The following is a 13087-nucleotide window of genomic DNA, read 5'->3' as shown; positions in this document are numbered from 1 at the left end:
TTTATGGGCCCATGAATAATCATGAGCCCGGTCTGGTTCCAGAGCATAAGACACGGTACAGCCCATATATATGGCCGCCGTGCCAAAACTTCTGGGACTCGGTTCAGGATGCGGCGCGAAAACGTAGTGCCTCACGAGTCGGCCACTGCGCGGTGCCGCGCAGGCAGGTCCACCATCGCCCACAGCTCTCTCACGCGAAAGGACGGCCATTGGCACGTCGAGCCTAGCTGACGGGTGGCCGTGTTCAAATTCAGAGCATACTACTATCACTTGCACAGGAGCTCCAATGGCGATTTGGCAGCGACAGGCACGTGCGTGGAAGCGTCAATTTGAAACCTGATATCTCGACGAGTGGTAGAAAATTATTTGAAACGGGGCACCTGGCCAAACGTGCGCGTACAAGAAGACGGCGACGGGGCGCCTTCTAGCTCGCCGGTGATCTACACTACTGCGTCGAACGGAGGCGCCGCGCAGTAGTAACTTCCACCTCCTACGCTGCCCCGGGCTTGCGAGAGGTGATGATGGTGAACTTGATGAGCCCCTTCTTGTAGCCCTGGATCATCAGCGGCATCACCATCGCCCCCCTGATCGTCTTCCACCCTTCATCAGACAGAGACGGAGATTCAGCGCCAAACACAGATTCCACATCCCAATCGGCCCATGGAAGATGACGACGAGCAGAGTTAGCAGCAGCGTACCGCTCGTCAGGAGAGAGGTGATGCCCTTCCATGTCAGTGCTGATTTTATCACGGCCGGCCAGAACGGGGCCACGTTCTCCGACCAATCGGCCGTCTTGATGTCCTGACACCACACGCCACGACAACAACAGAAAAACAACAACAACATGATATGATAAGACATCATGCAGATCGCCAACTTGGAGTGGTCCTCGGGTAGGTGGATCGAGATTTGTCAGGACCATCTTTCAATTTCACTAGAAGTGTGAGAATTTGGAGACGACGGATTTCTATTTTTGCAACGTAAAGAAAAGTACGAAACGATCTTTCAATCTCACTAGGAGTTTGAGAAGAGACGTGCACGCACCTCAAGAGACAGGGATTTGGCGATGCTCACATAGTCTGAAGGTGAGCACCAGTCAGGGAGGTAGTACGCGTCGCAAATCCTCTTGAGGAGGTTCAGCTCGTCCGGTTTCAGCGAGGTCTCAGATGGCTCCAGGTTCCGGTGGCACCATGTCACGATGATTATTGTCCCTCCAGGAGCCGCCACGCGTGCCAGCTCGCTAACAAACTGATAAAAAGAGTCAGGTAAGAGCTCAAGGAAAACACATAAAAGATTCACTAGAAACAGTATAGGGAGAAAATAATTCAAGCTATCAGATGTTGGTCTTGGAGGTTGGGGTTCAGTCTTTTCTCCTTTGGGATTAGAGTGAAATTACTCTCTGCCAAGAGAGTGAAATAATTCGATGTTTACTATACGTCCATACTATATAACCTACATCCTCAGCGGACTAATTACGGTTCCCTGTTGTTTGCCTGTAATTAATGAACTAAACAAAACAGAACGCTGATTCCAGCTTTTCAGCACATGTTGGTTACACTTTCTTCCCCCCACTGTGGCCATAGCCCGAATTTATGTTTGTTACACTTAGGCTAATCACAATAAGGGTTTCATGGCGAGTTTCATGGTATTAATTACCATGACACATCAGCATTTTTGATGATGTGACACCGATTTAATGAGGGAAGAGAACAAACCAGTTTCATCCCCACGACACTTTGCTAACTCGTTTTCAACACATGGAAAATGGTGTGAAACGACCACTGTGACCGTCGTTGTTTCATGGGGATTCCATGCACCACTAGATCAACTAGCATTTAATTACACTGGTTAGCTTTGGAAACGGTAAAATGAAACTCTCCATTAAGACATAGTATTTCATTCATCCCCCAATCTGATGTGGCATTCTTAGAAACAGAGATACGAAACCCTCCATTATGACTAGCCTTATACCGTGCCAGGTAACGTTGTATCTTTTATGTGACGTCAGTAGATTGTTGATGTCCTGAAGGCTATCATACCATGTTCTTTGTTTTTCTTTTTGTTCAACTGTAACAAACTTACGTAACGTTTTCCTCAAATGGATGCATGGCGACCCATCCCTTACACAACAACTTGACGCAAATCCAGCCATGCTGAATAAAAAAGAAAAGTTACCTTGCTCTTGTCTGGCATGTGCTCGCCACTCTCCATGGACCAGACAAGATCGAACTGGCCATCAGGAAACGGTTGCTCCAGAGCATCAGCAACTTGCAGAGAAACCTGCCCCATCACACCGGGCAGAAAAGCAGACGTTAAAGTAACGGTTCATATCAGAATTGCCGGGTTACTGTGGGAGGCAACTTCACCGATCGAGATCAATTTGCAAAAGTAGTAGTAGAAGTAGCAGTAAGCACCTGATCCGACAACCCCTGCGCAGCGGCGAGAGCGTTTCCTCTTTCAGCTTGAACAGGGCTCAGCGTGATGCCCTTGCACTGTGCTCCGTATTTCTTGGCCAGGTACCTTGAGCTACCACCAATGCCACATCCTACATCGACTACCGTTTTGGGCTTCTTCTCCGGATCATCTGCACGCGAAAATAAACACGCAAAACATGAAGTCTGCAGGGCACTCGCTTGAGCAGGTAGCAAGTCATCATGTCATCGTGTCACCGCTCCTGGAAAACGCCTGGAAATAGCGAAAGAGGATGCTCCACAGGCGTCGGATTGAGCAGACTTGCCCTGTTCGTGACGTGAGTGAGTGGCTCCCCGCGTCCGCGGCGGCGTGCGGAGACTGGCCAGTGCAGTGAGCAACCACCCAGCAAGGAAACGGGAAAGCAAACAGCCAAAGGAACAGTCTGCACAGGCGGCCTCGTGGCGCCTGCCGGTTCTTGTTTTTATTATTAAAAATCGCGCAGAAAAAGGCTGGCCCGCTTTGCGCGAGCAGGGATTGGCCGGGCCTGTTCCAACCAATCGATTTGGACTTTGGCGAATGGAGATAACCCGGGTGGGGGCAGAAGCGTGCGGCCAGGATTTGGGGGCGTGGACTGGGCGCACCTGGGACGGCGGCGAAGGCGAGCGCCTCCTCGATCATGCGGATCTGGGCGCGGCGGTGGTCGGCCATGGAGGCCGCCTCGCCGGACTCGTAGAAGCCGTGGTGCATGTGGTCGCCCCAGATGCTCTCCCAGACCCCCGACGACTCGTCGTAGAGCCCAGCGATGCCCTCCTTCAGGCCCGGGGGGGCCGGCGCGGGGCCCTGGGCCGCAGTCGTCGACGAGGCCATCGGGCGCGGCAGGCGGCGGCGGGAGCGGCGCGGGAGGACGGGCGGAGGGGCGCGGTAGCTGCTGCGGCCACAGCGGCGGCGGGCTGCGGCAGCGCTCGTGGAAGGGCGGGCCGGGTGGAGCAGCGCCGCGTGAGCCATTTGCGGCGGTATTTAAAGGGGGCGGAGGGGAGGCGAGGCGAGGGGTGTGGCGGCTCTGCGAGCTGTTTTTTGAACTGTGCAACTGTGGAGGCGCTGGCAATGGCAGGGGGAAACGTGATGCGCCTTTCCCCGGCGTGCGAGTAATCGGAAGAAAATGGAGGTGAAATGAAAATGGTAGCAGGTTGGGAGGACCGAGTGGGCTTTGCTACCTGGATTGTGATGTTGATGGGGCCACGTGGAGTGTGATAGGTGAGGTACAGATGCGCGACCATGGGGATCTTTTTGCAAAATGGGCCGTGTCCTGCAAGAGTTCAACCAGACCGTGGTCTCTGCAAGGCCTACGCGGCATGGGCAATTGGGCAGGGAGGCCGACCAATTTGCGAAAGCGAAAAGGTCGATCAGCCCAAGCTTGGTACTGGATATCCAGCCAGGCCACCAAGCTCACGGGCCAGGCCGACAATTTAACGACCCGACAAAAAGCCCACGTTTTCATGCCAGGATAGGCTCCTTCCCCACAATTTAGCTGCTGCTTATCCACCCTCCAACTATCTAGAAGGTGTGCATAAAGAAAGCTATTTAGACAGTGGCGTTGAGTGTTCGAGGGGAACAAAATAACTTTACCAACAAGTTGTCATAAAAATACTTCTTCCAAAAGAATTACCAAATATTTTCTTATAAAAGCTATACATTGAAAATACTAGAGTCTTGTTTAGTCTTAGAGAATTCATAGAAAATGGAAGTGTGGCCTCTTAGTTTAAAAAAGAACATATGTTGGGTCTGGGCTACTAGCTAGAGTCAGGCCTCTTACTTTTATGGGCCGTTGATGCCTTTAGTCCAGCCCACGGGCCACTCATGCCATGCTAGAGGGCTAGAGGCTGTCCCTCTCCCTCCCAGTCCCACTCCAACACCAACCAACCGGCAGGTTCGACGCGTGGTGGTCCACGAGCAGAGTTAGCACGCCATGGCCCCGGCACCGGCCGGCGCCCAGCTCGGCCCGCAATTATACGTACGCTCGAGATGCGCCACCGTCGGCACACGCATGCCAAGCGGACGCGAAGCGGATCGCGAACAAGAAGTGTCGCCGTCTCGGCGCGCCGATGCCGAACCTGTCGGCGCATCGGCAACAGCCAACAGGGCCACCCCGATCCACGGCATCCGGACAGCCCAGCACGGATCGGACCAGCAGAGATGCCACGCATTCCTTTCCTGCTCCTGCATGCAACCGCTCCAAGCCCAGGTGGCCTACCGACCTGCCACCTACCGAGGAGCAACAGCGGCGCCAACCAACACGACGCATGTCCCCGCCCATGTCCATTCCTCTCTCTCTCCATCTTTGCAACGACGAGCAGCGTGCTGCTGCTGCGCGCAACGTCCATGGCTTTCTGAACCACGTGAGTGGACCCCCGGCGCGGTGTGCGCACACACTCGCCGTCGCCTACTCGAGGATAGCCGGCTGGCTTTGAGCCACCTTGAAGGGAGGGTGAGCCAGGTAGCAGCGATCTGAGCGACGGGACGACCAACCTGTCCGGCCGAGACCCGCTTTCTGTTCCGAGATGGGTTGTTTTGGGTGTCTGCATGTGGTAGCTGTTGCTGTGTACGCCTGCCTCTCGATGATTGGCTAGCTTTTAGTTGAGTTGACATCGCGTCATCCAGCTAGCTGACGTTGACTGTGAAGCTCTAGTTTTAACACTGTTATTGATGTCCAATTGTTTCGCGTGTGGTAAGCACTGCTATTTTTATCCGTGGAGTCAATTGCCTCCCCACAAACATCAGTAGTGCAGGGCTGTCTTTAGGCTACATGGGGCTAGACGATGATACTTGACCGGGATAGAAATGAATCTATCTACATGTGCCGTAAGTCGAATATATATTTGTAACCCTGCAAATATAAATAATTTATATATGTTGATATAGATTTGTTGTAAAAAATATTCTTGCGATATCGATGGTGGAGGTGTAGAGAGGCAGATCGACTAGAGCTGTGGACATAGGCTACGGAGTTGTAGGCATGCTTGAGACTCATAGGTCTAGATGCCAAGCTAGGAACTTACTAAGTCACCGGGGTGGTCTCTGTTCTACGTATAATGATGCCACTTTGTCTTGATGAAAAAGGGATTTGCTATTTTATTTTTGTTTATTAGGGCCCTGTTTAGTTCCCAGCGCAAAAACGCAAAAAAGCCGTAAACGCAAAGATGCTAAAAGAATCTTACTAATTTGAAGTACTAAATGAAGTCTATTTACAAAACCTTTTGCATGGATGGGCTGTAAATCGCGAGACGAATCTAATGAGCCTACTTAATCCATGTTTGCAACAGTGATGCTACAGTAACCATCCGCTAATTATTGCTTAATCATGGATTAATTAGCATCATTAGATTCGTCTCGCGATTTACAAACCATCCATGCAAAAAGTTTTGTAAATAGACTTCATTTAGTACTTCAAATTGGTAAGATTTCTTTGCGCAAAAATTTTTTGGCTTTACAGGCCCCGAACTAAACAGGCCCTAGGTCAACTCAGCCAATGACTCCGCAGAGTGCCTTGTAAAAAACCAAGAGTAGCAGTCAGTTTCCAGGGTAGCTGTCCGCGTGCCACGCAAAACAAAAACAAATTGTGTATTGTGCGAAGTCGTAAACATTCTGACTCGAGCTTCAGCTCACAGAACGTTTTTATTTTCCACACCGGGTCGAGCCCCGAATCTCATCACGTCCCAGCAACGAGTATGAGATTGCACAAGCATTGGCGTAGAAAGAAAAAAGGGTTTACAGTCATGCATCAGGCTCAAAGAATTCGTACGTTTCTTTTTCTATGTTATCCGGCAACATAGTAACCAACAGATTAACGGGTTATGCACAGTCATCCAAGATCCAAACCATGTTCAAGCTCCGAGTCCTAGTAAAGGACACGACCCATACTCAAAGGTCTTGGTCTCTTGGATGAGTTGATTAACGAACGTGTGCAAATGAGCGTCCAGCTGGATGCGGCCGGGTGGGCCGGGGTAGGCCAGTAGGGTAGCACCAATAGGGCTGACAGGTCGTTGTCTTGTCACTGAGTGGGCTGGTGGTCCTGCCCGGTGGCACACCCAGCTGGCTAGCTGGTTGTCAAATGCACCAAACCCCTTCTCTTTCCTCTGGAAAGGTGAGGCCGTTGGCCGCCATTAGTGTCCTGTGACTCCCCTCCATTGGACGCTCTACCGCCAATCTTTGGGTTTTGGTGGCGGCTCGCGAGTCACATCGCGAAACACACTTCGCAGCTCGCCATCCTAGGCCTTGTTTAGATCACTTCAAAGTTCCAAATTTTTACGCTCTCTCTCCATCACATCAATTTTAGAATATATGCATGGAGCAGTAAATGTATGTAAAAAAATAACTAATTGCACAGTTTAATTGTACATCACGAGACGAATCTTTTAAGCCTAGTTAGTCCATGATTAGATAAAATTTGTCAAATACAAACGAAAACACTACAGTAGCAAAAAGTGCCAAAAGTTATAAAAAGTTGGAATCTAAACAGGCCCCTGTTCCCTGAGATGCTCGTACACCTCGCTTACCAGTAGGGCAAGCATCTCTTGGAGCAGTGAAAATCTGCGTCCCTGGCCCAGCGGGTAAAAGACAGGGCACCGGAGGACAGAATGGCCTCCACTGTTTACCTGTAGCGATGGATGTCCACATGCACGTAGACCTGCGTGCAGCGGCCGCACTACTCCAAAGCCCAAACATTATTGCGTTACCGTCCCCCTGGCGCTCGCCATGCAGTGCAGGCTACTCTACATCTGCCTGGCCGCTCAGATCCAGGCTTCTTTTTTTTACTTCATGGGCGTCCAACAGGTGCCCTCGGTGTTCCTCGTAAGCAGGAGAGGCTGCTGCCGCTGCAACACAAGGCGCCAATCCTCGTCACTGTTTCACTGTTCCTCTTCAAACTAGCAAGCTGCAAGCAAAAGATCCACGTCTTTCTCTCTGCTGACTTTCACGGTAAGCATCCAGTCCAAACCGTCTCCTGCAGTCAAAGCGAGTCTACAGTGCACACTGCAGAAGCCGATCATTACCGCCAATAATGGCACGCGCCACAGAGAGAGAGCGAGCGACGGGGCCACCTGCCAGGGGAACAGTAGCCGGATATGGATACGAGCCCAAGGAGAGGCGGGCGCGGCGGAGGGGACGGGTCCTGGAGCGGGGGCATGCCTCCCCCGTGCCGTCACGTGCGTGTGGTGTCCGGTAAAGGCACGGCCGAGTAGGCCGCCGGGCGGAGCGAGCTGGGCCTCCCCAGTGCCCGGTGGCCCGGAACGGGCGGCCCGGGGTCTACTTGTCCTCGCCACCCTGTCCCGCGGGCCATCCCGCGAGCACGTAGCGGCCTCTGGTTGCGCTGCCGGGATTCATGACTCTGCTGACGCTGCTGAGGGTCGCACAGTTCCATTGCACATCCGTGTGATGGGGCAGCCATAGACTTGGTCCGGAAATGGCTTGGGTAAAACGTACGTGTTATTCTTAGTCGATGAAGTTACTGATTTACTCTGCGGTCAAAATCTACTTGCTGCCTTTACATGCTCCTTTGACTTCTCAATTCTGACTTGGCGCGGCTCGACGTATTTACTTCGACGCAAACACGCACACATGTTTGTTCGTACTGTTCGTTGACCATTGTCGCTGGAACTACGCCGACTTAGCTGACGAGCCGGTAGCAGACTGGACGAGCGAGGGGTGCTTCCTGGCAGGGCACAAGCTGCCGAGTGAATCGCGGATGCCAGCCCCTCTCCCATGCACGGTCGCAAAGCGTAGCGTTCCGCCACACGCAGCAGAAGCCAAAAGCGTATCGACCGCTCGTGAACGGTGGAGGATCGGGGTCAGCAGAAAACCCAGCAAGAAGCTCGGACGGCACAGCCTTTTCAATACCGTCGCATGCGGTGTGTACTACCACGGGCAAAGCTTAAAGCGGAAAGGTTTTGATTCTCGTCTGAATTCTGATCGTTGCACGACGCGCGAGGCGCGGTGGTACCACCAAGACCTCGCCGCGCGCGCGCTCGTGTGCCTGCGCGCCTGCCCGTTCGGCGACCTGGACCACGCAGCGCAGGCAGCCGGTCCGGTCGCGCGCCCGGCGTTCCGACGCGCACGGGACGGCCAGCAGGATGACCGCGACGCCGTCCTCTCGTGCGGTCGCGCCGCGACCTGCTGCCGTGCTGCGTTCCTGGCCGTAAAAATCTTTAGCTAGCTTGGAGTAGTGGTAGGCATCACGTCAACCAGGTGTCGAGGAATCAGCAGGTCTCGCCTTACAGTTACAGCCGGCATTGTCACCTCGATGGCTTTTGCGGTAAAGCTTTTTTTTACCTTACTAGGTCGCTTTTGTTGACCACGCTTTGCGCGAGTCAATCGGATTAAAAGTTACGTTGGGTGATGAGTTCGTTAGAGGTGACCACTACTAGGGGTCAACTTTATTCGCGTATCAGTGACTTTCTAGGCGTGTCGTATATGCATCGTTTCTGCTTTTCTACCATGCAAGCGGACTGAAGATAGGCCTCAAGTATTGGAGCTTGTCAAGCCTAGACATTACAGAGAGTGTTCGTTGGTGAAGACGTAACCAGAGATCCGTGCCTGCATTGCTCGTCCAGTTTCGTGTCGGCTCACCTGCCGCGACCAGCGTCAAGGCACCATCCCTGCGCCCCCAGGTGCTGTGAACTGTAAGGTAAGGACTAGCTACTGCCTGCTGGTGCTGCGCGCGCACTGCAGCTCGCCGCAGCTTTTCCTGTTGGTTTTGTTGACTAACTTTGTCCCCCACAGGCAACATCGATACGCCTCACTTAGCAGAAGGGCCGGTTCATCTTCTGCATGTTGCCAAACCGTCTACTAACTACGAAGTACAATACTAGTACTGTGTCAGATAATCAAAGCAAATGGAGTGAATGTTTGGACGAGCTAAAGGTAAAGTTAAATGCTAAATTTTAGCATATATTAGTATATATATATATAAAAAAGTTTTTAATAAAATTTAGCCTGCTATATTTGCACTCCCGTTTGGATAAATTTAGTACTAAAAGTTAACACTTTTATCCGTTAAAACTTGTGTTTAAAAGGGACCGAAGTTAAAGGCAAGGGCGCTTACTGTGGAGAGCATGCACAGCTTGCCAGTTGCACTGCATGAGTGCTATGCTACAGTATCAAGTGATCCTAGCACCACAATGGAAGCAGTGCATCAATGGAAGAACGCATCTCTGAACCAGCCCGGAAGCCATGAGAAGCTTCTGCGCTAAGCAACGCACCGCGTCCCAGCAGCATCACACGAGGCCAGCTAACGTGCACGACGCCTTTATCCATCCATCGATGCGCTTTGGAAGCAACATTAGCCGATCGCGATTAATTAACAGCTGTACTAGGGCATGGGTGCCATGGCACACCATGCATCCATGCTCCCCCCACCCCTGAGGTGACGGTGCCTGACGACGCGAAAGGCCCCGGGAGCCTGCGGGCAAGTGCGCGGCAGCCGGCAGCGGCAGGTGCGTGATGTGACAATGGCATCCATCCCCATCCGGCCGGCCGGCCCTAGCTAGGTGCGGGGGGGCTACGGCGATAGCTGTGGCTAATATAGGGAGGCATGCGCCCTCCCTCCCCGTCACGTGCACCAGCTGTCCTGCAAAGCCCAACCGGGCCAACGGAAAGCTAGGCTAGGCTAGGGTTGCCAACCAGGCCAGCCGGCCAAGCTGAGCAGTACTAGATGCCGCCAGGAACCGGGACGGAGGCCGCTACCGCTAGGCCGGCCGCTACCACCACCGGCCCTTCCGCCGGCCGCTGCCTGGCCTGCATGCATGGCATGCATGCAGGGGCCGATGCTGCAGGTGTCATGGCGACCGAGGCGGCCGGCCGTGCCCCTACGGCCATTTACTCCCCGCTCCTGTCGCTGCCAACCGAATCGCCACCGGTCGCACTGTTCCCCTTCCCACGCTGCTTCCCCTTCGGCCCTTCCTTCCCCCCTCCGCCTCCGCGCTCAGCCCCGGGAGATTCTCGCGCGTCGATTCGTACCGATCCCTTGCCTGCCGCCCAAGCGCGCCGGGCCTTTTCCTCGGTTCTTTCCTGCCCTCCACCCGGCCGTCCTCTCGTCTTTTTCCGGCCGCCGTTTGCACGGAAGACATCTAGGTGACGCCGGGCACAGCCGGGTTCCATGATCCGTCGATTGCCACGCCACGCCATGCACGCACGCACGCACGGCCCATGCGTGCTTGCTGCTCCATGTCCGTTCTTTCTTTTCTTTTACTTCTCTGCAAAGCTGAAAATTGGACGCGACCGACCGACCAGGGTCGCTGATGAGGAGATCTTTTTTACTCCGGTTTCCCTACTCGGTGCGTCGCCGCTGACGTATGGCCTGCGCCTCTGCGCGGCGGGCGTATAGACTGTACAGCACAGTACTGCTTCTCTGACAGGGAGAGGAGCAGTCGCCGCAGCAGCGGCGGCGGCTTGTGTAATTTTCATCGACGCCGGGCCCGTGCCACGGCAACGTTGTCGACGCGGATGTTGACCGGCGGACGGCACGACACGCCGCGAGGCGTCTCGCGGCAGCTTCCACTTCCAGAGATGCACTCGACCAGGCGTGATGGACGCCGCAGCGCGCAGGCTCCCGCCGCGCGATCACGTCGCACGCAGACGCCGCGGCGGAGCTTATGGCTGCCGGCCGGCCGGCCTGTTCACCGTTCACCTCAGTGTGACGTCCCTACCTCGCTCTACTGGAATTTTAAACATCGTCGTTTCGATCTAATCACTGATAAGTGTTGCGTCGCAGTGGGAACACTTTCTTTTTCATCTTGGCATGTGACTTGGCGTCTACACCTACATATGCCTAGACGAGACTATAGCAGGAGTATTCTATAATCACGTTTTTTTATACCGTATTTTTATAGTAACGTTGAGATGCCATTTATCTATCTCACTTGGAGTCAGGTTGGTAGGGTAGAGACGCAGGGAGGGTAATTGCCAGAGGAGGCCGGAGGAACAGCCGAATACCTCCCCTTTGACCGAGTTGACAGTGTACTGCCCACTTTTGTGCAAGCATTAACTGTCCATATGGAGACTTAAGAGCAGGTGTTACTGCTCCCGTCTTTTCACCATTAATGAGAGCACCAGACTCGACACTTCAGGAGGTGTACGCCCGGTGCACCTGCAACCCTCGTGGGCAGCAGATCAGATCCTCGCAGCTGTGTGTCCATCTGTTGCAATGGCCTTTCGACGATCCACGAGAGATCATGCCGATTTGGTTAGCGATGCTTACTTGGCAAGTTTTGGGATTTGCCTGATTAGAGATCCAAATAACTTTTTCTGCAACAAATTGTTTTGTGCCAGGTACTGCATTTCTAATTATTTTGGCTTAGGACAAAGGTAGATTGAATTATATGCTGAAACGGATGGGGTAAGGGGTAATACGCATGACTATATGGAGTCAACCCCACCCCCAAAAAAAATGTTATATATCACATCAATCACTTGCGCAGTTCCTTGTTAGCAGGAAAAAATTCTAGTGTCAGCCAGTTAACTGATGTAGCGACAGTACGTTAGAAGCCACCAACACGCAATCATAAGTCATTTTTTATCGTGGGTTCATGGGGACCTGAATGAAACTTGGACTACACATGTTCTATTTGGTTAACCACTAAAAAAGTGTAAAAAGTCTTCAGAAAAATGGAAAATGGGTTGAAATGACCAGAGCGCGGGGCGTACGATATGATAACCTTGGAGTACCTTCGTGTTATCTTCTCCAACATGGATGCTGTTGCCGTTGAATCCGTCACGTTCCAGAGCACCGTACTTGACGGGCATTGTGATGGAAGAAAAGCTTCGTGCCATGTTTGGCTTTGATCCGATAAACTTGGCTCTTGCTAGTGCTGATGTAAGTTTCTCAGTCTCGCTATCTACAGTCGCGGTTTGATGCAACAGATTCAGCAGTACCACCAACGTGCAAAAATGTACAGCGTGGTCCTTCTTACAAAGTTTTGATCTTGAACAGTAGTAGTCCAAAACCAAAAAGGAGCCCGGCCAAGCTGCAGACGAGTACTAGCTAGGGCGCTAGGGGCTGATCACAGACGTCGCGTGAGGGAAGACAGTAAGCAAGTAAAGAAATGTCAAGAGAGAGAGAGGAGGCAACGGCAACGGCAGCGGCGCACCCTCCTGTGCCCTCGCTCGCCTCGGTAACCGCGACGCAGACGCAGCCCAAATCCACAGTCACCTCGCTCCGTCTCTCTCCTCCCCCACGATGCTTGGCACCACCCTCGCTACAGTGCCCGCATCCATATCCACTCCGCCCCCGCAAAGAAATGAGCCCCGGGGAACCAGCCAAGCCGCACAGGAAACAGAAGAAAGCTGTACGTGAGGGGGGAGAGAGACAAGGTCGCCACGCCTGCTACGGACTACCACAACGCTAGAGGGACAGAGAGGGAGGCAGGCGTCGCTTGTCACCTAGCAGCTGGGTCGTCGGGCGGAGCCCCGAGCCCAGCCACGCCGGCGCGCTCGAGCCCTCGTCGTGTCGAGCTCGCTCCCACCACCACCTCGCCTCCTCCCGCGCGGCGCAGACGACACGCACGGCACGTGGGCAGACAGCGACGCAGAGAGAGACAAAGCGGGCCATAAAGGCAAGCGCGAGCGACCGAGCGAGGGAGCTGAGCTGAGCGAGCCAAGGAAGCAAAGCACATCACGAGCCAGC

General features: G+C 53.4%; 1 protein-coding gene across 1 annotated transcript; it reads right to left on the bottom strand.

The window, feature by feature from the left end:
• Positions 1–342: 342 nt before the first annotated feature.
• On the bottom strand, positions 343–3583 carry LOC112881382 (probable tocopherol O-methyltransferase, chloroplastic). Its single transcript, XM_025946041.1, has 6 exons — positions 3054–3583; positions 2415–2584; positions 2176–2280; positions 1045–1248; positions 699–801; positions 343–600 (listed from the first exon to the last, which is right to left on the bottom strand). Exons 1-6 carry the CDS (start codon positions 3415–3417, stop codon positions 491–493), a joined length of 1056 nt encoding a protein of 351 aa, XP_025801826.1. The 5' UTR covers positions 3418–3583; the 3' UTR covers positions 343–490.
• Positions 3584–13087: the final 9504 nt, after the last annotated feature.

This window comes from Panicum hallii, chromosome 1 (assembly GCF_002211085.1).
Source record: "Panicum hallii strain FIL2 chromosome 1, PHallii_v3.1, whole genome shotgun sequence".
Lineage (NCBI taxonomy): Eukaryota > Viridiplantae > Streptophyta > Magnoliopsida > Poales > Poaceae > Panicum > Panicum hallii.
Note: the sequence above shows the minus strand (reverse complement) of the source record. Positions and strands in the feature narration are given on the sequence as shown.